Here is a 27,973-nt window from a genome sequence, read left to right as displayed (position 1 = left end):
GCGGCATCCCCACGGTCAGGCGATCCAAATCCAGACGCTCGGCAAGGGACTCGCGTTTATGACGGTCGCAGCGTCCGGGTTGGGGGGGTGTCACGTGATCCCCTTTGCCGACAATCCAAGTCAATGGGTTAAGCCAGATTCGCTTGACCACCCTGCTACGGGTGGTTAACCTAAGGACCTCCAGCGATGCGAGCTATGGCAAGCAAGGTCATAAAACGGGGCAAACCCACCCCCTTCATAAAACCTCTGGCTTTAGCAGCGGAAAGGCTGGGGAGGGGAAGCTCCGTTGTGGTCGTAAGTCGAGAACTAACGCTACAGAATGCCCAGGAGAGGGAAGGAGGGAGGGAGGGGTTAACGAGGGGGCGTGTCCGCGCGAGGCCCCGCCCCGCCTCCCCTCCCCTTCCCCCCCCCCACTCCGTCCGCGGAAAGAGCCGCCGCCGCCTCCCCGGCCGCGCTTCCCCGCTCGCCGCCGCCCATGGCTTCCACCGGGGTGCTGCCCTTCATCCGCGGCGTCGATCTCAGCGGGAACGACTTCAAGGTGAGCCGGGCCCCGGGAAGGCAGGCAGGCTGAGCCGCCCCGCGCTGGGTTCAGCCCCTTCGCCGAGCCCCGGCCGGCCGGGCTGGGCTGGATCGAGCCGGGCAGCCGCCCGCCTGCCCGTCCGCCCGTCCGCCGCGTGGAGCCAATGCCCAGCGCTGGCCAAGCCCCCTTTCCTGCGGACTCCCACTCCCATCCTCCCCCGCCGCCGGGATTCCCCGGCCCCGCTTTTCCAAGCGGTTCAAGCCGCAAGAGGGGAACTTGTCGGGGGCTTCCGAGGGTGGCAAGAAGCAGCGGCGGGGTGGGGAGGGGAGGGGGCGTCAAGGAATCCCCCCCGCCCCATTGCTCCAGGCAGCCCCGACTGAAGACCCCCAGCCCCTCCCGGGTTAGGGAAAAGCCCCGGCGGCCGGAGGACTTTGGGGGGGGGGAAATACATGCAATTTTGAAAGCAAAATAAAAGTTTGGGGTTTCCTGTTTGCATCGGTGCAAATCCTCTCTGGAGAGTTTTTTCTTCTCTTTTCCCTGGAGTGGGGGGGTGGCTGTGCTGCACCCGGACTCGCTTGCCTGAGCTGCCTTTTCCCAGGGATTTAAATCAATACAATTCAGACCCAGCTAGAGAAAGAAGTAAGTGACATTTCCGGTCTCAGCGCCGGGGATTTCTCAACCTCAGCCACTCTTCATTCATGCCCGCTGGGGAATTCTGGGAGTTGAAGGCCGCCCATCGGAAAAAGTCGCCACACCGATTTAACCCCAACGCCTCTCAGAATCCCCAGCATCCGATTGGACCGGTGGCTGCCTGCAGCGTCCTGCAGCTAATTTGCATAGTACCGTAGACTGCTCCTGTCCTTGGAGGCTTCACCTCCTTTTTCAGACTGGGGAAGGGGGTGACCAGGTTCCCCCCACCACCACCAGTTATTCCTAATTTTTGGTTATACAAGAGAAGGATTGATTTATTCAGGTCCTGTGAAGTCAGGCTGCCTCTTGGTCATTTTAAGATCTGGTCTTTGGCTTCCTCTGTGACTCAGTGCTACAAATGTCAGCTGGCCTCAGGGGAGAGAGGGAGGAGGCTGGGCCATCTCCTCTTTGCAGAGTCTGACCTGGGACAGTTCAGAAGCACCTTCATTTGGGGAGGGGGTTTCTTTCTAAAGAAAGCAAATATTCACAAATTGTTCCACAAAATTCACAAACAGTTAATATCCACCAATCGTTGGGGTGATCAGGGAAAGGTTGCATAAAATGAAAAACTCCTGTTTTCATAATTATAATAATCATTTATTAAATGTATAACCCCCAATCCCTCTTTCCCAATGGAAGATATGAAATATCTCATCTCGCTGGCTTGTTGCCACTTAACCAGAAAATATTATGAAATCTTGCACAATTTATTTACTAAAAGTTCCTGGCGTTTCCTACCGTTAAACCTCCCTGGGTTCCTTTCCATCTTCCTAAAAGTTTCCATGTATCCTCCTTTCTCAATCGTTCAACTCATTTCCTCTTGCAGAGTTTACGGGGCTGACATTAGAATTATAATTAGCAGTGAGCCACACTTGGGGTGGGGAGGGGGAGGGGGGGCAGGCGTGTTTGCCTTGAGATGTAACTGAGGTCAGGAATACTTCTGAAGTGACGCCGGACCCTGCTTATAAATAGTGACGTCACTCAGGGAGGGGGAGAGGAGCCAGCCTTCGGACACCCGATCTCTGTGGCTCGGTCCTAGTTTCTTGCCTTGCATGGATGATGGATCAAGCTTCATAACATTTCAGACTGTCCATTTCTGAAATATGACTGTAGGACTGTAACTTTGTTGCTTGTATCCTTATGATTTATATTTATATTGATTGGTTCCTGATTGCTTATTTGTACCCTATGACTAGCAATAAGTGCTGTACCTTAGAATTCTTGATGAAGGTATCTTTTCTTTTATGTACACTAAGAGCCTATGCACCAAGACAAACTCCTTGTGTGTTCCAATAAAGAATTCTATTCTATTCTATTCTATTCTATTCTATTCTATTCTATTCTATTCTATTCTATTCTTTCCAGATTCTGTTCTGTTCTGTTCTATTCTATTCTATTCTATTCTATTCTATTCTATTCTATTCTATTCTATTCTATTCTTTCCAGATTCTGTTCTGTTCTGTTCTATTCTATTCTATTCTATTCTATTCTATTCTATTCTATTCTATTCTATTCTAATGATTCTTAACAAATGTATCTTGTCTTTTATGTACACTGAGAGCGTATGCACCAAGACAAATTCCTTGTGTGACCAATCACACTTGGCCAATAAAGAATTCTATCCTATCCTATTCTATTCTATTCTATTCTATTCTATTCTATTCTATTCTATTCTATTCTATTCTTTCCAGATTCTGTTCTGTTCTGTTCTATTCTATTCTATTCTATTCTATTCTATTCTAATGATTCTTAACAAATGTATCTTGTCTTTTATGTACACTGAGAGCGTATGCACCAAGACAAATTCCTTGTGTGACCAATCACACTTGGCCAATAAAGAATTCTATCCTATCCTATTCTATTCTATTCTATTCTTGAGACGGAAACAGTTGCTTGAAATGGTGCTTCCCTCTTCCTCTCAATGCACGTTCAGTGACCGGGTCTGAGAATCTCAGGGGAGAGGAGGATCTGTTCAAAGTCAGGGAGCGATCCTATATTTTATGGACATGGACCATAAAAAGAGATGGGTTGGCGAGACCCCTTTCATCAGGGACCTGTTCGAAGGAGAAGAATAGGAATAGGAATAGAATAAGAATTAATAGAATAAAATGTAGCAGGGGTCTCCAATCTTGGCAACTTTAAGAGTTGTGCAAAGCTGGCTGAGGAATTCTGGGAGTTGAAATCCACAAGTCTTCAAGTTGCCAAGATTGGAGACCCCTGGAATATAGAACACATGAGAAAGTGGCAGCACGGAAGCTTCCGGCCTACTATGGCTTCCAAAGCTCACATAGGGCAGGGCAGGGTAGGGTAGAGTAGAGTAGAATAGACCTTTTTGCCATCGCATGCCAAAAGCAGGAGGAGTGCAGGTCATATGTGTGTGTGCCCACACCCATAATTCAATGCGCCCCCCCATGTGTGACACACACACACCCCGCGTGGTCCCCCCGCTTTTGGCACGTGATGGCCCGGTGGGCCTGGTAGGCCCATTTTTCACCCTCCCCAGGTTCCAGAGGCTTTCTTGGAGCCTGAGGAGGGCAAAAATGGCCTTCCCCACCCCCACCCCACCCAGAGGCCCTCTGGATGCCGGAAATGGCCTGTTTCCCGACTTCCGGTGGGACTGGAACAGGGGTGGGTTCTACGTACCTTTACTACCGGTTCGTATGCGCGCTGGAGCTGAGCTAGGGCAATGTCGTGTCCCACTCCTCCGCTGACGGCCGGGTCAGGGAAATCCGAATCAGGCGTGCCTCTGCAGCTCTGCCAAAGTCCTAGCAAAGTCCTCAGAGCAGGCAGGAGACCAGAAAGTGACTTCAGCAAGATATGTTCGACTTTGCCTGACTCAGAGAATGCCAGAAAGCAGATCCTTTATATAGGCCATGGGGTGTGGCTCCATGACTCAGCACTTATCCAGGCCTGCCCCTCCCTTCCTTCTGTCGCCTCCGCCTATCAAGTCTTCTGACGCGAGGGTCACTCCAGTCGGCAGCTGTTGGTAATTGACCTCCCTCAGGCTCACATGCTGTGGGGGAGGGGGAGGGGTCTAGTTGCTCCGTTTGCCTGGGCATGGAGCCAGAGCTGGGGCCGGGAGGTGCTTCTTCCTCCTCAGCCTGTCTGGGCATGGAGCCAGGGCTGGGGCCGGGAGGCATACTAGGATATTCCTCAGCGTTCGGAAGCAGATAAGAAGGCCCCGACTGCGGTGAGAGCGGGCAAGACACAACAAGCAATGCTTGCATGGCCACAGATACGGCTCTGCTGCCACCTGTGGCACATGTGCCATAGGGTCGCCATCACGGGAGTATAGAATAGGGAATAGAATAGAATAGAGTAGAAAGAATGAATGAATGAATGAATAGAATAAGAACGAATAGCATAGCGTAGCATAGAATAGAATAGAATATCAAAATGAATAGACTAGAAACAATAGAATAGAAAAGATCCTCATCCTACGACTATTTGTTTTTTTTTTTTTTTTTTTTTTATTGAAAGAGTTTTAAAAAAAACAAAAACATTTTCCCCCTTTTTTCCCCCTCCCTCCCAAAAAAAAAACAAAACAAAACACCCCCCTCCCCACCCCGGCTTCCGGGTCAATCACAAGGTAAAGTCCAATCCAAATAACCACATCCAAAGATTTTCGTCTTCCAACCCCTTTCCCATTACATAAAATAACTTTCTAATTATTCAAAGGCAATCTGATATTTCTTAATCTGATATCTGTTTTGTAGATAATCAATCCATTTTTTCCATTCAATTAAATATCTTTCCTGCGTATTGTCTTTTAAAAACGCTGAGATTTTAGCCATCTCAGCCAAGTTAATAACTTTCAATATCCATTCTTCTATTGTAGGTATCTCTTCTTTCTTCCAGTATTGTCCAATCAACAGTCTTGCTGCTGTTATTAAGTTCAAAATCAGTTTAGTCTCAATCCCTGTACAATCCATTATAATTCCCAAAAGGAAAAATTGTGGCAGGAACTTTATCTTCTTCTTCAGTACATTTTGAATAATCCACCAAATTCTTATCCAAAAGACCTTAATTTTCTTGCAAGTCCACCAAATATGAAAATATGTAGCATCATCACAATCACACCTCCAACATTTCGCTTGGATATTAGGATACATACATGATAATTTTTTGGGATCTAAATGCCATCTATAAAACATCTTATAAAAATTTTCCTTAAATTCTGTGCTTGTGTAAACTTAACATTTCTAACCCAAATTTTCTCCCATGTTTCCAACATTATTGGTTCCTGAATATTCTGTGCCCATTTTATCATACAATCCTTTACCAAATCCTTTTCCGAATCTATTTCAAGCAACACATTATACAATCTCTTTATATGCTCCTGGGTCTGATTTCTAATTTGCTTTATTAAATTTTCCTCCTTTGCATTATACCAATTTTTGATCTTCTTTCCATCTAGCACTTATTTGCCCATATTGAAACCAAGTATAATTCCTCCTTCTTCATTTTAATACCTGTAATGATTTTAATTGCAATCTACCTCCTTCAGCATACAAAAGTTCTTTATATGTAATCATTTCCTGTTTCTGTTCTATATTTATATTCTCTATTGCATGTCTAGGGCTCGCCCATATAGGAATCTTATAATCTAATTTATAGGAATATTTATTCCAGACCATAAAGAGCACTTCTCAACACATGATTCTTAAAAGCCCTATCCACTTTTTCCATAAAATAAGTACGCATGCCATCCATATAACAAGTCATAACCTTCTATATTCAAAATTCTTTCCTCTGTTAAGTTAAACCAGTCACTTATTACTGAGAGGGTTACTGCTTCATAATATAGTTTAAAATTAGGCATTCTTAAACCACCTCTTTCCCGTGAATCCTGTATTATTTTCATTTTAACCCTCGCCTTTTACCCTGCCATATAAATTTATTAATCCCACTCTGCCAATCTTCCAAATTTTTATCCTTTTTAATTATAGGTATCATCTGGAACAGAAACAAAAATCTAGGTAACACATTCATTTTAATAGCCGCAATCCTTCCCAATAGGGATAACTGCAATTTCTTCCAGCCATTCATATCATTCTGAACTTTTTGCCATAGCAAGTCATAATTATTCTTATAAAGTTTCTTGTTCGATGAGCTAATATAGACCCTAAATATTTAACCTTTTTACTACCTCAAATCCTGTCATTTCCTCTAGTTTTTGTTTCTGTTGTATAGACATATTTTTAATTATCACTTTTGTTTTTTCTGATTTATTTTAAATCCTGATACCTTTCCATATTTATCAATTACTTCCAACAAAAATCTACTTGAATTTATAGGATTCATTAACGTAACCACTACATCATCTGCAAAAGCTCTAACTTTGTACTCATATTGTCTAATCTTAATTCCTCTATTTTCATTAATTCTCGTATTTTATCTAATAATGGTTCCAGAGTCAAAACAAACAATAATGGTGATAAGGGACATCCCTGTCTTGTTCCTTCGCAATCTTAATAACTTCTGTCAAACTACCATTTACTATAATCTGTGCTGTTTGCTCTCCATAAATCGCTTTAATTATTCTAATAAAACAGTCTCCAAATTGCATTTTCTCTATTAATTTAAATAAAAAATCCCAAAGCAATCGATCAAAGGCGTTCTCTGCATCCACAAAAATAAGTGCCGCTGAAGTATTCTTCTTTCCAAATATTCCAATATATTAATAATCTGTCTAACATTATTCCTCATCTGCCTCCCTTTTATAAAACCAGATTGATCAGTATGAATTCTTTGTTGTAAAACTAACATTAATCTATTTGCTATTATTTTTACAAAATCTTATAATCATTATTTAAAAGTGAAATCGGCCTATAGTTACCAGGTTTAGAGCAGTCTTGCTCCTCTTCGGTATCAGTGAAATAAAAGATGTTTTCCATGACGGGGTATTCCCACCCTAATTGTATCTGATTAAATAATTCTTTAAGTGGGCCTAATATTTCATCCTGTGTTTTTATAATAAGTTGCTGTAAGACCATCTGTACCAGGGTTTTCCCATTTTAATTGTTTAATTGCCTCCACTATTTCTCCAGTAGCTATCGGCCGGTTCAGCTCCTCCTCTGTTCTAATGTTAGAATATTCACCTTATAATCTTTCAAATAATCATAAATATCCCTATCCAATATTTTGTCTTTTTGCATATAGTGCAGTATAAAATTCTGAGAATGCCTTTTAATTTTATCCTGTTGATATGTCTCTTTACCTTTATATTCTATTTTTGTATGACACGTGCTTTCTGTTTCTTCCTTAAATTATATGCCAACCATCTCCCAGGTTTATTTGCATTACAAAAGTATTATGTTTAGCATATTGTATATTCGTTGCCACCTGGTCTGCCATTAACATATTAAATTGACTCTGTAATATTTTTATAGCCTCTTTAAGTTTATGATCTTGTGGGTTTTGAATTAATAACTGTTGCTTCCTTTGAATTTCTTCTTCCAAATATCTACGCTGCTTTTGTTTATTATTCCTTTGCCTGTTGTCCAAATAAATCAATATCCTCTAATAAACGCTTTGCTCGCTTCCCACACAGTTCCTATAGGTGTCCCTTTGTACATATTAAAATCAAAAAATTCTTTTAACTGTTTCTTACAATAAGTTACATTATCCTCATATCTAAACAGATTTTCATTCAACCTCCATGTTCTACCACCTTTTTTCCCTTGTAATAATTCCATCCATACTGGGCTATGGTCAGTTAAACACCTCGAAAATATCTTCGTTTTCTTCACCCTAGAAAGCAAGTCATTAGAAATTAAAATAAAATCAATGCGTGAAAAAGATTGATGCCTATCAGAAAAAAAAGTAAAATCTCTCTCATCTGGATTCCGTAACCTCCATATATCTCTAAACTCAAAGTCTTCCATCATTTCAAAAAAAGATTTTGGTAATTTTGCATGTATAGGTATCTTCTTGGAGGAAGTTCTCTTATCCCTTCTTGTATCAATTACTCCATTCCAGTCTCCTAATAAAATAAACGAACTATAATCCCAGAGGGTCAACCTCTCATGTAACATTTTGTAAAACTTTTCTTGTTGCTGATTAGGTGCGTAAATACCTATCAACAAAGTCTTTTTTGCATCTATCACCAGTTCAATAGCAATAAATCTTCCTTGAATATCTGCCTCAATTAGCTTAGCTGGTATATCCTTCCTGATATATACAACAATTCCATGCTTCTTTTCCAAAGCTGATGCAACAAAATGGTTACCCAATTTTGAATTAACTAAATATTTTTGGTCTGATAATTTTATATGTGTCTCTTGCAAACAAATCACATCATTTTTAAATTGTTTCAAGTAGTGAAATATTTTCCTTCTTTTCTGAGCTGAATTCAAGCCATTAACATTCCATGACAAGATTCTATTTGCCATTACTGGCCTCCTGAAGCTTTGAAGCAGACAACGGAAGCTCCTCCTCCGGTATCTTCCGTCTAGCTCCTCCCACAGCTTCCATAATGGGATCCTGACTTTTACTTTGAGACTGTTGCTCTTCTTTACGCTTAAGGGCTCCTCTTGTCACCCTTTGCTCTTGTGGTTCCTCTAATACTGGCAGCAATAAAGGCTCTTGGGTCACCACGCCTTCTTGAGTCTCTTGAAGTTTTTCTATCACTTCTATTTCGACTTTCAAAACTGTAGAAAGAAAATCCTTTGCCTTTAAAACCGTGTCAATTCTATATCTCCTTCCTTGATAGAATAGTGTCAGTCCAACTGGCACCTCCCATCTGAATTGAATCTGATGTTTTTTAAGTTCTTGTGTAAAAAAAGCAAATTGCTTCCTGTCTCTCCTACGACTATTTGTTTAACCACCGCTCACAGTTACGATGGTGCTGAAAAAAGTGACTTAGCCCTGCTCCTCGCACTTATGACTGTCGTAACATCCCCCTGGGCATTTGCCTGCCAGAACGGCCTCCAGCTGGTTGGTTATCCGATCTGATGCCCTCCCTGGTGTCTCTCCCTGCGGCAGGGCGGTTTCTTCCCGGAGCACGTGAAGTCCATGAGCAGCCTGCGATGGCTGAAGTTGAATCGGACCGGCCTCTGCTACTTGCCCGAGGAGCTCTCTGCCCTCCACAAGCTGGTGAGAGATCGGCATTTCCTTTTGCAGCCTCCCTGGGGATTATTTTGGAGGATAGGAAACTGGGGAAAGGGGGAAAAACATGGGGTCACAGAAGGGAGTGTTTTAAAAATCCCCCTTAATTGTTAAAATTGAATTTTGGCAAGAAAGAGTTATTTTGACGTCCTCCCACCTATCCCTATTTCTCTTTTAAAGGCTAAACCCAGGTGCCCAGACAAGGGGCCTTGGGATCCTTCAGGCTTCCAAAGACTAGTGAGAGAGAGTGGATGGAGGATTTGGGGAGGGGAGGGCAGGATTTCCCTCCAAAGATCTCTCCCCCTTCCTCCTGCCCTCTTCATGGGCCAGTTTTTGTCCCACCGCAAGCCACGTCCTCCTCAGTTAGATTTGGGCTCAATAACCCAGATACTTTGTCCACAGTGAACAACCCCTGGGAAGCTAATCAGTGGAGAGGGTGCCCACCAACCCTCCTTAACATGACTCGCAGCCCCCAGACCCAAGGCCCTTTCTGTTTCTCTTTCCCAATAGGAACACCTCTCCGTCAGCCACAACAACCTGACCACCCTCCACGGAGAATTCTCCAGCCTCCCTTGCCTGCGGGTAAGTCCTCTGCACCCAAGAGCTCCCCCGTTGCCCCTCTGCATGGTCCCAGGTGGGTCTGACCCTCTGTTCTCTCCTGCTCCCCAGGCCATCGTCGCTCGGGCCAATGCGCTGAAAAATTCCGGGATTCCTTATGAAATCTTCCAGCTGGACGACCTCTCGGTCTTGGTAGGTGGCAGCCCTGGCTGGTGACTGGCTGGGGGATTTTAGGGACTGGAGTCCACAATTTTCAAGCACACCAGCTGGGGAATTCTGGGGGTTGAAGTCCACTTATTTTACAGTTTGAGAAAATTTGAGAAAATTTCTCTAAATTCAGGTGCACCAGTACCGTATTTTTCGGAGTATAAGACACACCTTAGGTTTTGGGGAGGAAAATAAGAAAAAAGCTGATTGACAGGTAGATCGGCCTCCCGGAATACCCACAATCAGCTGTTCTTAGAGGTGAATTTTAGCAACAGGTTCCTTGGTTGTGAGCTCTGTGCCTTGGTTTTTTTTGCTTTCTTTTCTGTCTCTGAAAGCCTCCAAAACAGAACTTCAGAAAAAAAGCCTCTGAAGCTCTGTTTGGGGGCTTCTTTTCTGAAGCTCTGTTTGGGGCTTTTTTTAGCTTCTGAAACCTCCATTTGAGAAGCTGGGCAGGGCTGCATTCGGAGTATAAGATGCTCCCAGATTTTCACCCTCTTTTTTGGGGGGGAAAAGGCGCACCTTATAATCTGAAAAATACGGTATTTGTGCTCTTTTCTTTGGGTCTCTGAGAAACGTGGCCACACGGTGCTTCATTGGCCCCTTCCTGGCTTTCTGTTTCTGTAGGACCTGAGCTACAACCAGCTGACCGAGTGTCCACGGGAGCTTGAGAACGCCAAGAATATCCTTGTGCTCAACCTCAAGCATAATAGGTAACACAGATAATCCTCCACTTGTGACCGATTGCTTAGCAACAGTATAAAGTTATGACAGACCCCCCCAAAAAAACCTGATTTCAAAGTTATGACAGTCACAGACACCCCAGGGTCACATGATCACGTGATTTTGGGCACTTGGTAACTGACTCGCCTTTAAACATACGGTGGTCCCATGACTCCAGCAATTTTCCGTTGGTGTTTTGCCAGTATTCAGATTTACTTGTGGTTTCCAACAAACAATGCCGCCTGAATAAAATGGCTTCACTTAGTGTCAGAGTGTTTGCTTAAGAACCACGGCATTTGCCTAACAATGGCTGCTGACAATGCCAAAATATCGGGTCCAGGCACTGGATGCCTTGACGTGCAACCGCAACAACTCATAACCCAAATTCAGAGCTTCACAAATTACGGTCGTAAGTCAAAGACCTCCTGTACGTGGGGGGGAAGCGGCAACTGGACAGAAGGGTTTAAAGTTTCAGTCTAAAGTCTTTTTCTGCTCTCTTGCTCGTGAGTGGCTGCCCGTGAAACTGAGATATTTGGAGCTGCCCTTTGCTTGGCAATAACTCTTCTCCTTCTGCACTTGCAGAAGAAGGAAAATTGTGCGCTGGTGTGTGAGGATGCCCGCTCTGTTCCCTTCCTTTCTTGGCCCAAATCCTAGATTAAACCAGAGCAAACCATAACGATCAGTTGCCCAAAACAGAATGCAGAGGGGAGATGAAAAGTCTCCTTGGCAGATTCTGCCGGTGCCTCTCCTTTCATCTCAAGTGCCCGTCCTCTGCCTTTCTGCCAAGCCAAACAAGCAGCGAGCGAACGGCAGCTTCAGCCGAGGATCCTTCGGCATCGCCTCGAAGAAGCAGGCGGCGGCTTCTAGGCTCTGGGTTGGGTCCAGCCCTCTGCGGAGGGAGACACCCCAGGGTGTTTGGGGAGAAGAGAAACGAATGGTTCCTTGCAGAACAAAGCTGGGGTGTGAATTTCTGGCTGCTTCAGTGTCTTTGGCGAGCGGGGTGAGGCGCTGGCACCAGGCAGAGCCTACCTGACCGTGTACACAAGGCGTGTCCCTCTTTTCTCTCCCGCCCCACCTCCCGCTTTGCCCCCGCAGCATAGATAGTATCCCCAACCAGCTCTTCATCAACCTGACCGACCTGCTTTACCTGGATTTGAGTGACAACAAGCTGGAGAGCCTGCCCCCCCAAATGAGGCGCCTGGTGCACCTGCAGACTTTGCTTCTGAATAATAACCCTCTGATGCACGCCCAGCTCAGGTAAAAGGAGAGGGAGGGAGGGAGGGGGACTTCTGCAAAGGGACTTCCATCCTTGTTCCCCTGGGAGTTTGCAAGGGGAGGGTCCCGTTTCCAAGCCCGAGACGTTGCCCTAAAGGGAAGTCTCCTTTACTCACTTCAAAGGCGCTAGTCCCTGGGGTTCGGGAGAGACCTGGGTGCTGAGGAAAGACAGGCAGGTTGATGAAGGCCAAATCAGGGCAGAATCCCGCCTTGCTTTCCTGCACCCGGTGTCCTAGCTAAGCCCTTCTCCCCTCTCCTTCTTCCCCCGCTCCCCCACCTGAAGGCAACTCCCCGCCATGACAGCTCTGCAAACGCTCCACCTCCGGAACACGCAGAGGACTCAGAGCAACCTGCCGACGAGCTTAGACGGCCTGACCAGCTTGGCAGGTACCAGTTGCATTCATCACACCTCCCACCAGGGAGTAAAGACTCCATTATCCCAGCCTTCCGCCCCCCCACCCCTCCACCCCCCATCCACCACCACTCTTGGCGTCCTCCAAAGGTGCTGGACCTGAAGTCCTGCAACCTCCAGCTGGGTGGACAATTGTGGGAATTGTACTTCCAATGCCCTGGGAGAATTGCCTTGGAGGATGGCGCATGTTTACTTACAGTTGTAGAAATAAGTGCCTTGAAAGTGGGGGGAAATTACTGCAACACAAATCAGGGCACTGTGGACCCCAGAACTTGCAGATATGGATGACCACCTGGCCCCCTTCCCTCCCCACCCCCTGCAGTGAACCCCCTCCCTCGTGCAATTTGGTCTTTCTCTCTTCACCCTGCACAGATGTGGACTTCTCTTGCAACGATCTCAGCCGCGTTCCGGAATGTCTCTACACTCTGTCCAACCTGCGGCGTCTGAACCTGAGCACCAACCAGATTTCGGAGCTGTCTCTTTGCATCGACCAGTGGACGCAACTGGAGACCCTCAATCTGTCAAGGAACCAGCTCACTTCCCTCCCGGTGGGTGCCCCTTCCTGGAGACCCCCATGCTCTCTGGGCTCCTGAAGCCTAGCTAAGGACAGACCAGCAACTGGAGCAGGAGCCAAGGACGGTTTTATTAAACCATCATATTTGATTAAAGCTGGCAGGTTAAACGGAGTCACTGGTCTGCTCTTAAGAAGAAAGCAGTTTCCTCAATTGAGCGTATAGGTCCGTGATGGCAAACCTACGGCATGTGTGCCACGGGTGGCACGCGGAGCCATATCTGTGGGCACGCAAGCATTACCCTAGGTCAGCTCCAGGCCCACCAGAAGTCGGGAAACAGGCTGTTTCCGGCCTCCGGGGTGGTGGGAAAGGCTGTTTTTGCCCTCCCCGGGCTCATCGAAAAGATCTGGAGCCTGTGGAGAGTGAAAAACGGGCCTACCAGGCCCACCGTGCCATTGCGTGCCAAAAGCGGGGGGAGTGCAGGGGTGGGTGGAGCGCATTGAATTACGGGTGTGGTCATGCGTGCACACAACTCCCCCGCGCTCCCCCCACTTTTGGCACGCGATGGCAAAAAGGTGATCCATCACTGGTCTAGGTAGTCCTTCACTTATGGCCAATCACTTAGGAACCATTTGAAGTTACAGTCTACCTGAAAAGGGGAACTTATGACTCAGATCCAAACTTTCTTAGATGGGGAAGATGGGTATGATGGGTGCCTTGTTTTTACAAGCAAGAAAAAGCAGAGATATTCAGGAACTGGCAACATCCCAGGGATAAGGATATAGGCCAGGGTTTCTAAACCTTTAGACCTTGAAGATGTGTGGACTTCAACTCCCACAATTCCCCAGCCAGCATACTGGGAGTTCAAGTCCAAAGACCTTAAAAGTTGCCAGGTTTGAGAAATATTAAGATGTACGTAGAACGGTAAATCAATTTTTTCTCCCTTTGCATTGCGATTTAGGGACTTTTGTTCTATGTTTATAAAAAACATTTTGATCTTTTGTGCCCCAAGGGGTGTATTTGGACAAAGTTTGGAATTGGAAAATCAGCTTCCAAGTGAGCAAATGGAGGATTCCTTTTCCTTCTTGAAATTAATTTTTCATCCGTTCTTCCCTTCCTCCAGTCTGCTATCTGCAAACTCACCAAACTAAAGAAGCTCTACTTGAATTCCAACAAGCTGGACTTCGATGGCATCCCCTCCGGCATCGGGAAGCTGGCCAACCTGGAGGAATTTATGGCAGCCAATAACAACCTGGAGCTCATTCCCGAAAGCCTCTGCAGGTAGGTCGCCCTTCGCTCCTCCACCAACCTCCACCAAGTAGCGCAGTCATCGCTCTCTGGACAAGCTGGACTTCCACTTCAGCTGGGCTCTGCCCTCTGCCCTTCCTCTTTCCACAGGTGCGTGAAACTCAGGAAGCTGGTTTTGAACAAGAATCGCCTGGTGACCTTGCCGGAAGCCGTGCATTTTTTGACAGACGTTGAGGTAGGAGTTTTGGGGGGGCAGAGGAGTCCTGCAAAGTGGAGGAGACGGGTGGGGCATCCTGCAAAAAGGAAGTGGCTCCTTCTTGGGCAACAGTTGAGGTCTATGGAGATTCTCAGTCATCCAGGTCACGGCGAGCGAAAGTGGGTTGTGGTTGAGAACTTTCAATTCTCACATCACAGCCCGAGTCTTGTCCCTGAAGAACCTCTTGTCTTCTCTGCTCCTGACTGAGGTCCTCTTCTCTGCTTGCAGATCTTGGATGTCCGGGAGAACCCAAACTTGGTGATGCCCCCAAAGCCTGTAGACCGAACTTCAGAGTGGTACAACATTGACTTCTCCCTGCAGAATCAGTTGCGGCTGGCTGGGGCATCTCCTGCCACGGTGGCAGCGGCAGCTGGAGGTGAGCTTAGGACCCCCTTTGGCAGGGGTGAAATCCATCAGGTTCTGACAGGAGAACTGGAGAACCGGTAGCGGAAATTTTGAGCGGTTTGGAGAACCGGCAAATACCACCTCTGGCTGGCCCCAGAGTGGGGTGGGAATGGGGATTTTGCAGTATCCTTCCCCTGCCACGCCCACCAAGCCACACCCACAGAACAGGTAATAAAAAAAATGGATTTCACCTTTGGGTGTAGGTGTGTAGTTTTCTAACCTTCCCCAGCAAACAATAGAAGGTCAAACTGTTGCCTTCGGCCTGATCATCTCAAGAACTTCCACCTGCCTTGTAAACTAAAAGCACATCAGGCATCTCTCTCCCTGAATCCTCTTCCCGATCTTGTTACTTCTAAAACTTCTCCATCCAATGTTCTCCTCTTCATCTCTTGCTTTCTAAAACTCTCCCCCTCCCTCCTTTGGTTCCCAGGGAGCAGCCCAAAGGACCCCCTGGCCCGGAAAATGCGCTTGCGAAGACGCAAAGATTCCGCCCAAGACGATCAAGCCAAGCAGGTGTTGAAAGGCATGTCCGACGTGGCCCAGGAGAAGAATAAGAAGCTGGAGGTAAGGTGATGGCCACAAGGTTGGATTCCTCTCCAAGTGACCCCCCCCCCATGGCTGCGGTGGAAAGCTGTCATGAGGGCTAAAGGAAAACTCCCTCCCCTTCCTCTTTTCACCTGTAGGAGAACGGAGACCTAAAATACACGGATCTGAAGACCCGCCGCTGGGACCAGAGTTTGGAGAAACCCCAGCTCAACTATTCGGAGTTCTTCACGGAACATGTGGGCCAGCTGCCAGGGGTCACCGTCTGGCAGATCGAGAATTTCGTGCCCATCATGGTGGACGAGGCTTTCCATGGGAAGTTCTATGAAGCCGATTGCTACATTGTGCTGAAGGTGGGAACTGCCAGGGAGTCTCTGTGTGTGTGTGTGTGTGTGTGTGTGTGTGTGTGTGTGTGTGTGTGTGTGTGTGTGTTAGTGTGTGCATTACTATGATACATCCACAGCCCTAACTTCCCTGTCTTGAGACTGGTTTATGGCAATGTCCTTCAACCACTTTACAGAAGTTGGGCAAGATAGCTAGTCTACAGCCCACATCTAGCCATGGCCGTTCAAGGTTGTGGAGAGCAGATCGCACAACACTGAATCCTCCTGGGAAACTTTTTCTAGGATTGGAAATAGAGATACGCAGTAGTCCCCAACTTGTGACCGTTTGCTTAACAATTGTTTGAAGTTACGACAGCCCTACCTTAGCTTACGTATGTAAACTGCTTAGAGAGGACTATAAAAATGGTATATAAGTCTTAAGTGCTATTACTATGACCCAGATTCAGACTTTGGGTGATTGTGTGACTGAACTTGGAAAACTAAGCAACCAGGTTGCAATAACCACCACAAAAAGGATCGTAAAATTGGCTTGGTCATGTTTTATGACCATCTGTGATGGGCAGGCTCCATTATGGTCCTAAGTCGAGGACTACCTGTTCAGGAAGAACAGAAATACTGACGCGGACGTAGCGGGAGAACCGAGATGGACTTTTATCCCTCTCCAACTCTTAATTGCTTCTCTCCAGACCTTCCTGGATGACAGCGGATCCTTGAACTGGGAGATCTATTACTGGATCGGCCAGGAGGCCTCCCTGGATAAGAAGGCCTGTTCGGCCATCCACGCCGTCAACCTGCGGAACTTCCTGGGGGCCGAGTGCCGGAGTATTCGAGAAGAGATGGGGGACGAGAGCGATGAGTTCAGCCAGGTACCCGCCTTTCTCCTGGGGGTGGGGGAGGGGCTTCCGTTCCGGAGACCTTTGCAAAGACCCAGGCCTTCAGAACTGCCGGGAATGGCTCAAAGGAATTGTGAAATGGAGGATAAAGAGCATAAAGCAAGAGCAAAATGGCTTAACATGGAAATAAGCTTTCTGTGCTGTCGTCAGGAGACGAGGGTTATGAGCTGGCCTGCGTGTCTAATCCAGAAGAGTTGCAGGCTGGCTTTAATGTAATCATTTCTGTCTTCCCGCTTTTGAAAATCCCATTTTTGGACATGAGGTGTTTGATCACGAGATCTCCTACATCGAAGGAGGCACGGCAAGCGGCTTCTTCACTGTGGAAGACGTCCATTATGTCACCAGGTAAACCTGAAGCATTCACACCATTCAGGCTTTGCTCCAGGTGCTCAGGAGAAAGGCCGGTGGTTACAGTTGGCAGGTGGAGAAAGCCTGAATCTCTCGATTCAAACATAATGGTTTCCCAGGTACACCAGACTTCCCTGCCTTTCCTCTACCTGCAACCCCCATGAGTTAGGATGACCTGGTGGAGTTCAGGAGATAGCGGATGTCTTTGGGTTGGGGTCAAAACTGATGGCTCCCTTGGCAATTTTTTTTGGGGGGGGACCCACCTGCAATCCTGACTCACCCCCAAACTAACCAGCTTGCAAATCTTCAAGTTATAGTCTTCTCTAGCTTGACAGTTCTGTGATGACGGCTTGCGAACCCCAATCCGTAATTTGAGGAGTCTGCAGTAATTACTTCAGCCTCTTGTTTTTCGAATGTCTTAGGAGAGAGAGAGTGATTGATTATCAATTGCACAACATTCATTTCTTGTTTTCTCTGCCCCCCCTCCCTCCTCCCAAGTGGATATGATCAAGCTGTTGTTTCTGCCATTTCAACGCAGGCTTTACCGTGTTTATGGAAAGAAGAATATCAAATTGGAACCAGTTCCTCTGAAAGCGACCGCTTTAGATCCTCGGTAAATTTGCAGGAGAGCCGCCTTTAGAACCCTTGAACACAATCTGTTGGGGGGTGGCTGGGAAAATGCTGCTGGCTATTTTTTTAAAAAAACATTTCCCCCCCTCTCCCTTTTCTTTCTTCCCTTCTAGTTTTGTCTTCCTGTTGGATCACGGCCTTGAGATCTACATCTGGAGGGGCAGCCAGGCTACTCTCAATGGTACCACCAAAGCCAGGTGAGTGCCAGAAGAAGGATGTGGCACAGCTGTCTCTGAAACATCTGGAGGAGTTCTGCAGAAGTGCACTGACTTTAGCTACGTCACTATCTTACCTTGCCATTATTGCCAGCACCCCAAAAATAGATTCAAGGGGATCCTTTGTGGTGATGTCAGGCTCCAAAAACCAAAAAAGACACATTAAGATTTTTCAAGTGTATTTCTTTATTGTCCCTCCCCTGTAGATAAAAATCTTGCCAAACTAAAGCCAACTACTTGGATGGTAAAACAGAAAAGGCACCATTAAGGAGGAGCTGTCTTCACCCTCTTTCTCACACACAAACTCTCTAAGTTGCTTTGTCTCTTGCTCCTCTGGAATTCGCTCCTTCCCTCCTGGGAAATCTGGACAACAGACCATAACTGAGAGGGGTTTTCGGGGAGGTGGGCAGATCTGGCATTCCAGCCAGTGTGCTTCCTTCACAAATCAAAGAGGCTTGGCTGTGTAAAAGCCACCGTGCCAAAAGTAGAGCTTTGAAGGCCTGCTAACGTTGGGCACGAAAGTCGGGTCTGCAGATGGAAGCAGGGAGCTTTATCTATGGAGATCCAGGCTCTCTTTCATTCTGCTGGTTCTGCATTCATCTCTTCTCTTTAGGCTCTTTGCGGAGAAGATCAACAAGAACGAGCGGAAAGGCAAGGCGGAAATCCTGCTGCTGACTCAGACCGAGGAGACCCCAGAATTCTGGGACCTCCTGGGTGGGCAGCCAGAAGAGATCAAGGCCAACGTCCCAGATGACTTCAAGCCACCCAGACCCAAGCTCTACAAGGTGAGGCAGGAGGGAGTTGAGGAGAGAGAGAGGGGCTGGCCTCACATAGCTTAAGAGCCGATGTCAGCCTCCTCCACCCATTTCTGTAGGGATTTTCCCAGAAACCTGCTCTTTTCTTGCAATATTCCTAATAAAATCAACCTGCTCTAGACTTTACGTTAGTTTTGCGGCATTTATGCCCGAAGGTGTTGATTGTGAGAGAAGGCAGGACTTTGGAAAACCAGTGACGCCGTGTTGGTTTGGATCGCACCCAGGATGGCTCAAACTGGGCTTTTGCTTGCGTCCTTCTCTAGGTAAATGCTCTTTCTTCTTCTCCTTTCCTCCCCCTGCGCAGGTTGGCTTGGGACTGGGCTACTTGGAGCTGCCCCAGATCAACTACAGGCTCTCTGTGGAGCACAAGAAAAGGCCCGGGGTGGACCTGTTGCCCGAAATGAGGCTGGTAGGATCAATGTCTGGAAAGTGCTGATGGGACCAGAGTAGACATTCTAGATGGTTTCTGATTGAACCTAGTCCAGAATCTTGGGGAGGGGGGGTGGGTTTGGATCTCACTTACCTTCCAAGAGTCCTGAAAGGAGACTTCAGGTAGTCCAGCTGAGTCTCAACCATCTGCTTTTGTCTTCTCCTTTGGTAGCTCCAGAGCCTGCTGGACACCAAGTCGGTCTACATTCTTGACTGCTGGTCAGACGTCTTCATCTGGATTGGCCGGAAGTCCCCACGCCTGGTGCGGGCGGCTGCTCTCAAGCTGGGTCAGGAGCTGTGCAACATGCTTCACCGTCCCAAGCACGCCATGGTCATCCGGAATCTGGAGGGCACCGAGTGCCAGGTCGGAAGGAGGGCGATTTGGCGAGGAGGGACAATGGGTACTCCCAAAGGACTCTAACCTTCTTCAAGGGTCGGTCGGGCCATCTTTGCCCACTTGCCAGGAGAGGGAACATACGTATGGGATGCTGCAGGGTTCAGGAAGTCAGGGGGCAGAATTTGCAAAGTGATTTGGCTTCTTCTAGCCTTAAGTGAAGCTTTGGAGGACCAAAGTCTCAGCTGAAGAGACAGTCCTTCAAGAAAAGAGCTTATTTTGTTTGCAGGTGGCTGCCTGGGGGATTCTGGGAATGTGAATCCAGCTGAAGAAGGCTCGACTTGATCGGTCCCTTGTCTGTTGGGTCTTTGTGATTCTCAGAACTCTGTATCTGTAGACCACTGACCACAGACCATTTTGAAGAAAATGACAGTAAATCCTAAAAATAAAGACATGTGATGTGTTTTAAAGTGTTCTGATGGTATCAGGTCACAACGACTGCCAAACTCTGGCACAATTAATGAAAGTATTAAAGCTATTACTAATTTAATGGTAGGAGACAATGTCTTAATATAGGTAAGGCTGCTTCTGATTCAAAACAGATTTAAGTTCTTAAGGAGTGTTTCCTTTATTTTGTGTTCTGGAGGGAAAATGTTTTTAAAACACAAATTTAAAAGTGAAAACTTCTAGCATAGTTTTCTTCTGCTTGGTCTGGATTTTCTGATGGGGAACCATGTCCCTGCCAGGTCTTCAAATCCAAATTCAAGAACTGGGATGACGTTCTGAAGGTGGACTACACCCGCAACGCCGAAGCCGTCCATCAACCTGGTGGTCTCTCGGGAAAAGTGCAGAAGGATGCTGAGAAGAAGGACCAGCTCAAGGCTGATTTGACAGCCCTGTTTCTGCCACGTCAGCCCCCGATGCCTCTGAGTGAGGTAAGCCCTACAAGGTGGAGAGAACCAAGCTAGGTCCACCACTCTGGCTCCCTTGTGTGAAAGTAGATGAAGCATTCCCCAAAGTAGTGTTTCTCAACCATGACATCTTGAAGATGGGTGAACTTCAACTCTCAGAATCCACCGGCCGGAAGAGCTGGCTGGGGAATTCTGGGACTTGAACTCCACCCACCTTCAGCTTGCTGAAGGTTAAGAAACACTCCTCCGAACATTGGATGATTGCACCATTTATGACCTAGACCTGCTCCTGGCAATCAAGAAGCATCTCTTTGAGACACCTAGAACATTTCCCCACCCAAAAGTTTCCTCCATTCTTGCACTTCCTCTGTCTCCCTTGAAGGCCACCACGGTGACTCAAGTCTTTGGGCTGGTGGTTGCTTTCCCTCCCCCAGGCAGAGCAGCTCATGGAAGAATGGAATGAAGATCTGGACGGCATGGAAGGCTTTGTCCTGGAGAACAAGAAGTTCACCAGACTGCCTGAAGAGGAATTTGGCCACTTCTACACCCAGGACTGCTACGTCTTTCTCTGCCGGTAGGTCATCTCGCCAACTTTCCAGGTGCTCCATGACCTTGGTTTCCCGGGTGACTTTCTGTCCTGCCTTCTCCCTTTGTCCACATCAGTGCAGCACATGGTGTTCCTCAGAGTAGGGAAGTGATGCTTCTTCAGAAATGCTCCTCTCCCATTCCAGTGGGGGTCTCTAGGTGGGCTGAAATTCAACCTCTATTCATGGATGTTCTCTTTTCTTTGCTGGACCCAACCTTTAAGAGATTCCCTTCCTATTGGGTCCCACGTGGGCCCTTCAGACAAGGCTGAGATGCAGGGGTGAAATCTAAAAATTCTCCCCTATCGGTTCTGTGGGCAGGGCTTAATTGGTGGGTGTGGCTTGGTGGTCAGGTGACTGGGTGAGTGTGGCCAATAACAATAAATAATAAAAATAATAAAGTACACAAAACAAGAGGTACCAAAAACTAACTTTCACACTTTACACACACACAACACAACACAACAGACTCACACACACACACACACAAAATGCCACATACAGCTTTGTGAGATTTTATGTGTTTGTGTAGTTAGAGTGAAACACTACAGAAACACACCAAATCTCAGAAAGCTGCACAAATATTTTATTTTATTATTTTATTTTATTTTATTTATATTTTTAGATAAAAGCAGCTAAATTTAAAACTTCCTTAACTTTAAATTGCTATGTCTAAAAAAAAAAAACTAAAAAAACCCATTTAACAATTTTTTAAAGCTCCCCCCTCCCCCCAAAAAACCCCAGTTACTTACCCAATTCAAGGGACAAGGCAGGCAGATTGAGTTGCTCACCATGAGATGGATTGCAGGCAGGCAGATTGAGTTGCTAGCTGATGCAATTGATTGCAGCAGCCGAAGCAAGGCGAGCCCGAAAGAAGCAGCAAGCTGCCAAGTAGGCAAGTGGGGACCGGACAATTGGGTGGGCATGGGGGGGGGCAGGGATTTTTGCTACCGGTTCTCCGAACTACCCGCCCCCATCGCTACCTGATTCCCCGATCCGGTCTGAACCGGGAGCATTTCACCCCTGCTTAGGTGCCCAGCCAACCCCACCCTTCCCTTGAGATGTTCTCAGAAGTTCTCTGAGGTCTCCAGCCCTCAGAGCTGCTTTGCAAGATCCTTGTGCTGAAAAAGGTTCTTCAAGTCGCTTCTTTTCTGCCGAGGTGGCTTGAGAAGAAGTAACTGAGCAACTTTGGTTTTGTCCCGAGAGGTACTGGATCCCTGTGGAGACAGAGGAAGATGAGGAGAAGAAGAAGAAGAGAGAGGAAGGGGGCGCTGAAGGAGAGGAGAAGGACGAGGAAGAGGAGGTGGAAGAAGAAGGGAAGCAGCCAGAAGAAGACTTCCAATGTGTGGTTTATTTCTGGCAGGGCCGTGAGGCCTCCAACATGGGGTGGTTGACCTTCACTTTCAGCCTTCAGAAGAAATTTGAGAACCTTTTCCCGGGCAAGCTGGAGGTGAGCCAGAAGATCCTCCCTGGGGCTGGAAGGAGAGTGGGGAACTGGGGGCATCCATCCGCTCGGCAGTGTTCTGGGCTGGTGTTTTCAAACTTGGCCCCTTTAAGAAGGGTGGACTTCAACCCCCAGAATTCACCATGGGGAATTCTGGGAGTTGAAGTCCACCCGTCTTAAAGGAGCCAAGTTTGAGAAACACTGCTCTAGGAGCTGAGCTGGAATAAATCATCCTGTCCACCATATCTGTGCATCGTTGACCAGGTGTCAGGCCTGGAAGCCATATTACCTTGGTGCCTTCAGGATGTTTGGCCATAGTCCTGCCCAGATGTGCTGGACTTCAACTCCCAGAATCCACCCACCCAGAATGGGAAATGCTCCCTGATTAATCTGGCCTGGAAAGGAACGTTCCTAAAAAAAACCACACATCATGGTTTGAATACTGTTCAGGATCGTTCTGCTTCTCCAAGGGAGTTGTGTGCATGTCTTGTTCCTTCTTCCCACTTCCTCCTTGGCCATTTGCAAGGATCAGTCAAGGCTGCTACATTCTGGGTGGATTCATCCCCCCCCCCCATTCCAAGTATGACTGAGATTTCTGCACATACACACCCTCCCAAAATCCCCCAGGTTGTGCGCATGACGCAGCAGCAGGAGAACCCCAAGTTCCTCTCCCACTTCAAGAGGAAATTCATCGTCCACAAGGGGAAGAGGAAAGCCAGGGATGACAACCTCCAGCCCAGCCTCTACCACATCCGTACCAACGGCAGCGCGCTCTGTACCCGGTGAGGAGCTCCATTCCCTGTGGGCAGGGTGGAGGTCTTGGACCGCTGGACTTGCTGAAACCCTTAGAAGCCTCAGAGGGGATTGAGGCCCTGCTGGGACCCGGAAGAAGTTCTCCCATTTCTGCTTTTCTTGCATTTTGGGATCTGCCCACTGGGTTTACACAAGCATTTGGATCTTGGACCCCAGAGTTGGAGAGCTGTCACCTAAAATGCAATTTGAGCATTTCTAAAAGAAGTTTGGGCAGCCTCTGCTAAACCTGACCTCCTACCACCATCTAGAGACCATCCAGAGACGGTTTGTTCTGGAGTCAAATGCCAGGAGACACCTAGCCTTTGACCAAAGTTGGCTTCCTTGACGTTCCTGCTCCTTCTTTGGGAACAAAATTAATTCCCTTGGTCACTTTTCTTTGGCCATGTGCCAGTCCATCAGCCCAACTGCCCAAACCCAAATCAACCTATCAATTCAAACCCAGGTGGGGTTCTTTCTCTTTGTCCCTGTGGGTGCTGATGATCTCCCCACTTTCCTCTCCAGGTGTATCCAGATCAATACGGACTCCAGCCTTCTGAACTCTGAATTCTGCTTCATTTTAAAGGTAATCTAAGCTACCAATGGATGAAAACGGAACAGTCGCTTCCTTTTTTTAAAAAAAATCTGATGGTCTTTTGTAAAATGCAGCAGGGCAGTTGGAATTCAAGACCTCTCTCTGGGGCACCGATCCCCCAGAATTGGTGCCCCCAGAATGCTAACACTTTTGTACCACCATTGGCCATGCTGGCTCCGAATTCATGTAGCCTGAACACATCCAGTGAAAGCCAGGCAGGAGAAGGCTGACCTCTAAGCCAAGGATGTCCTCTAAAGCCAAGGACTTCAGCTCCCAGAATTCTCCTTCCAGGTTCCCTTCGAGAGTTCCGACAACCAGGGCATCGTGTACACCTGGGTCGGCCGAGCTGCCAACCCCGATGAAGCCAAGTTGGCCGAAGATATCATGAACCACATGTTTGATGACTCATACAGTAAACAGGTAAAGAGAACAAATAGAAGAGAATATTTGCAGCTCGGGGTTAAACTGTGGGGTCCTTGGTCCTCTCTGGGCCAGCAATCAACAGCCTAATTGAGGAACCACAAGACACACCCTCAGGGCAAGTCACTCGTGTATAAACAGAGAGCAACCCCCTTCTAGCACTGATGATGTTACCTAGTTGGTCATGAAACGTCTCCGATAAAACAAGCAAGATCAAAGTGCACCAACGACCCCATAGGTGAAAACAACCTGGGTGGGAAAACCCACAAGCAAATCTTTCCCACTTCCCCTCCTTCCTTCCCCTCCCCTCCTCTCCTCACTTCTCCTTTCGTCCTTGGTTTGCAGGTGATCAACGAGGGAGAAGAACCAGAGAATTTCTTTTGGGTCGGGATCGGAGCCCAGAAACCTTACGATGGAGATGCCGAATACATGAACTTCTCCCGTCTTTTCAGGTGGGCCCACGGGGTGGATCCCTTCTTCCCCAAAAGGGCTCCCGTAATTCCCTGGCAAGAGGCAAAAACCCACCCTCCATTTATTTTATTTGTTTTATATTAATCTTTTTACTGTTTGTAAGCTGCCCAGGGTCACTTTAGTGGTGAGATGGGCAGCATATAAATTTAATAAATAAAAATAAAATAAAAATAAATTTCCGGAGCACAACAGGCCAGAGAAGGAGCTGCCCTTTTTTCCAAATTTGTCATCATCCAGCAAGCCCTCCAATCAGTAGCAGAATCCAAGAAGATCCCAAAGAGAGACTGAATGTCCTCCTGGGGGGGAGGGGGGCCCTTCTTCCTTCTGCTCTGAGCTCTTTCTCAAGACTTTTTCCTGGCTTCGTCCTCACCCACCAGGTGCTCCAACGAGAAGGGCTACTTCGCGGTGTCTGAAAAATGCTCCGATTTCTGCCAGGATGACCTGGCCGACGATGACATCATGTTGCTGGACAACGGCTGCGAGGTCAGTCTGGGGCAGGAGCCGGACGGGACCTTTGGCCATCTGTGGCCTGGAGTGGATGAATGGCTTGCAAAGTGGTGGGAACCAGAAGGAGACGTCTGCTGTGGTCTCCTCTGGAAAAGACCCCTCCCGGTCACTTCTTCTTCTCCTCCTTCTCCTTCTCCTTCTCCTTCTTCTCCTTCTCCTTCTCCTCCTTCTTCTTCTTCTTCTCCTTCTCCTTCTCCTCCTCCTCCTTCTTCTTCTTCTTTTCCAGGTCTACATGTGGGTGGGGACGCAGACCAGCCAGGTCGAGATCAAGTTGAGCCTCAAAGCTTGCCAGGTAATGACCCAGAAGTGTTGCTGACCATTTAGGGTGGACACCGAAGGAGGGTCCGTGTTCACCTCTTGCTTTGACTTCAGCCGGGCATGATGGGTTTAAAACAGTGGTGGGAGCAAGAAGAGTCTAGAGCTGACAATAGTTCACTGAAACTGGTGGGGGAGAAAAGACCTCCTGGCCTTCTCCGCTCTTAATGGCATCAAGATGCACAGGTAGAGCTCCACTTACGACTGTTCACTTAGGGACACTGCGACCGTCCTAAATATGAGTCAGCTGCTGAGCATCTGAGTTTTTATCCCATGATGCTGGGGATGCTGCAGAGGTCGTAACTGTGAAAAACGGTCCAAAGTCCCCCTTTTTGTTCAGTGCTGTGGCAACTTGGAACGGCCACTAAATGAACTGTTGTAAGTGGAAGTGTTTGTATTCCATTTTTTCCTCAATTTCTGGAGGAATTCAAGAAGCAGCATAGAGATCAGAGATGGCTAACCTTTCTGCCATCGCGTACCAAAATCAGGGGGAGCGCAGGAGGGTCACACGCGCGTGTGTGGCCACACCCATAATTCAATGCGCTCCGCCCCCTGCGCATGTGACCCTGCCACGCTCCCCTTGCTTTTGGCACGCGATGGCATGGTGGGACCGGAAGGCCCGTTTTTCACTCTCCCTGGGCTCCAGAGCCTTTCTTGAAGCCTGGGGAGGGCAAAAACAGCCTTCCCCACCCCCCAGAGGCCCTCCAGAGGCCGGAAACAGCCAGTTTCCAAACTTCTGGTGGGCCCAGAAGGCCCGAAAATCAGGGGACCAGCACATGCATACATGCTGGAGCTGAACTAGGGCAACACTCACGTGCCCACAGATACGGCTCCACGTGCCACAGGTTTGCCATCATGGATGTAGGTTATAGGTCAAGTTTTGAATATTTTTAGGGTACATTTTTCATTTGCTGGGCTTGAGCCGCTTTCCCTCCCTCCTCAGGTCTACATCCAGCACATGCGGTCCAAAGATGCCAGCCGGCCCCGGAAGCTCCGTCTGGTGCGGAAAGGCAATGAGCCGCTTCCCTTCACCCGCTGCTTCCACGCCTGGAGCGTTTTCCGGAAGCCACCAGCTTAACGGCGGCACCTGGCGCCAAACCTCAGACCTCTCCTGCCACCCTCAGTGGCCAACGGATGGACTTTGTAGTCTTGTGCCAGCGCTGGGTGGACCATCCCCGCCCTTCACTGCAACGCGCTTCTCTTCGAGCCGCGGATTGGAGAAAAGGTTACTCAGAGAGAGGTGGGGGAGCTGAATTGCCCCCTCCCAAAATCCCCCTCCTGCTTCCATTCCCAATGCCAGTCAAATCTCCTTTGACGGTTCCTCCCCGAGTCATTCAGACGCCTGGCTGTGTTCTTAGCCATTGTTACAGAGGAGAAATCTTGGTTTTCCTCCCCCTCAAGCCCTCCTTTGTTGCCCCCCAAATGGTCTCTGGAGCCCCCACCCCCACTCAGGAGCAGCAAATGTGTGCAGGTCAGGCTGAGACCCCGGAGGGTCTCCGTTCTTGGGGGTCTCCAGCAAACACTTGCAAAGAGATTTCTGAATTAAGTTTGGAGTGGAAGCAGAAAGGTTTAGTGGGGGGGGAGGTGCTTGATATGCAAACCAAACATGAAGATTTCCCCCCCCCCCATCTTCCATCCCCAAGAAGGAAGAATTTCATCAGGTGCTTCTGTGCTCCTCAAAGCCACTCCTGGCTAAAATTCTTTTTTTATTATTCTTTTTTTTTTTACAACTACTAAAAGCACAACTCTCTTTTATTGCCTTCCGGTTGAAATGCCTCTTCTTCCTTCCTTCTTTTTGCACTGAATTACTCAGTTTAAAAAAAAACAAAACCAAGCTTGATCACACAAAAAAGTGTGTCCTGCTTGCTCCTAGTCCTCATGAGGCAGTTTTGAAAAGCAGATCTCTTGCCAACTTTCTGCTTTGCAGTCAGTTGCGGTGGCCCCGTTCCTTCCTAGACGCCACCCACATTTTGGAAAGGGTGGGAAGAAAGCCACGAAAAGAAACACTGGGAAGAGCTCGTAAAAAGCAGAAGTGGCACCCATTTTAAACCCAGCCCGTCAACTTGGTGCCCGCTAAACATCTGCAGCAATTGCTACCATCTGCAGAATGCACGGCCAAAGGCAGAAGATGGCGGACATCCTAACTCCAAACAGCTACAGCAGCAGGCAGGAATTCAACCGGCAAAGTGCAGGGGTGCAACTGGCCTGGCGCAAACACAGCGAAGGGGGCATCCGTCCCAGGGCTTCACAAGCTTCCTTTTTAAGGTCTCAATAAAGATTGCAAAGATGGCCGTTGGTGAGCTGCTGTGGCGTCGTTCTGTTCTGACAGCTATAAGCAAATCCTGGTTCGCTCCTGTTGTGACCCAGGCCCAAGTAGGCAGTAGGAAACTCAAGTCAGTGGAAAAACAATCAAACTTTATTCGAACAGCTGAGAATTACTTCATTCTCAGCGTAGTCCAAGTAAATTAAAGCAA

General features: G+C 47.7%; 1 protein-coding gene across 1 annotated transcript; it reads left to right on the top strand.

The window, feature by feature from the left end:
* Window positions 1–386: 386 nt before the first annotated feature.
* On the top strand, window positions 387–27,795 carry FLII (FLII actin remodeling protein). The gene is made up of 30 exons (XM_058156970.1): window positions 387–538; window positions 9,197–9,307; window positions 9,830–9,901; window positions 9,989–10,069; window positions 10,709–10,794; window positions 11,900–12,061; window positions 12,363–12,466; window positions 12,864–13,039; window positions 14,127–14,284; window positions 14,402–14,486; window positions 14,736–14,883; window positions 15,343–15,476; window positions 15,596–15,808; window positions 16,486–16,665; window positions 16,955–17,037; window positions 17,579–17,653; window positions 17,784–17,867; window positions 18,499–18,670; window positions 19,005–19,109; window positions 19,302–19,493; window positions 20,210–20,398; window positions 20,809–20,948; window positions 22,165–22,408; window positions 23,030–23,184; window positions 23,717–23,777; window positions 24,078–24,206; window positions 24,552–24,658; window positions 25,055–25,160; window positions 25,411–25,476; window positions 26,443–27,795. The coding sequence occupies exons 1-30, from the start codon at window positions 476–478 to the stop codon at window positions 26,575–26,577; spliced, it is 3,816 nt and encodes a 1,271-aa protein (XP_058012953.1). The 5' UTR covers window positions 387–475; the 3' UTR covers window positions 26,578–27,795.
* The last annotated feature ends 178 nt before the right edge of the window (window positions 27,796–27,973 follow it).

Source organism: Ahaetulla prasina, chromosome 14 (genome assembly GCF_028640845.1).
Source record: "Ahaetulla prasina isolate Xishuangbanna chromosome 14, ASM2864084v1, whole genome shotgun sequence".
Classification (NCBI taxonomy): domain Eukaryota; kingdom Metazoa; phylum Chordata; class Lepidosauria; order Squamata; family Colubridae; genus Ahaetulla; species Ahaetulla prasina.
The sequence above is the reverse complement of the archived record's forward strand: the minus strand, read 5'-3'. Positions and strand labels throughout refer to the sequence as shown.

What these genes read in the sequence shown, in the direction of transcription:
- FLII (XM_058156970.1), top strand. Translation starts at nt 476, where the DNA reads ATGGCTTCCACCGGGGTGCTGCCCTTCATCCGCGGCGTCGATCTCAGC. An exon ending in CGGCCTGACCAGCTTGGCAG is followed by an intron (nt 12,467 to 12,863) that starts GTACCAGTTGCA and finishes CACCCTGCACAG; the next exon opens with ATGTGGACTTCTCTTGCAAC. An exon ending in ATTCCCGAAAGCCTCTGCAG is followed by an intron (nt 14,285 to 14,401) that starts GTAGGTCGCCCT and finishes CTCTTTCCACAG; the next exon opens with GTGCGTGAAACTCAGGAAGC.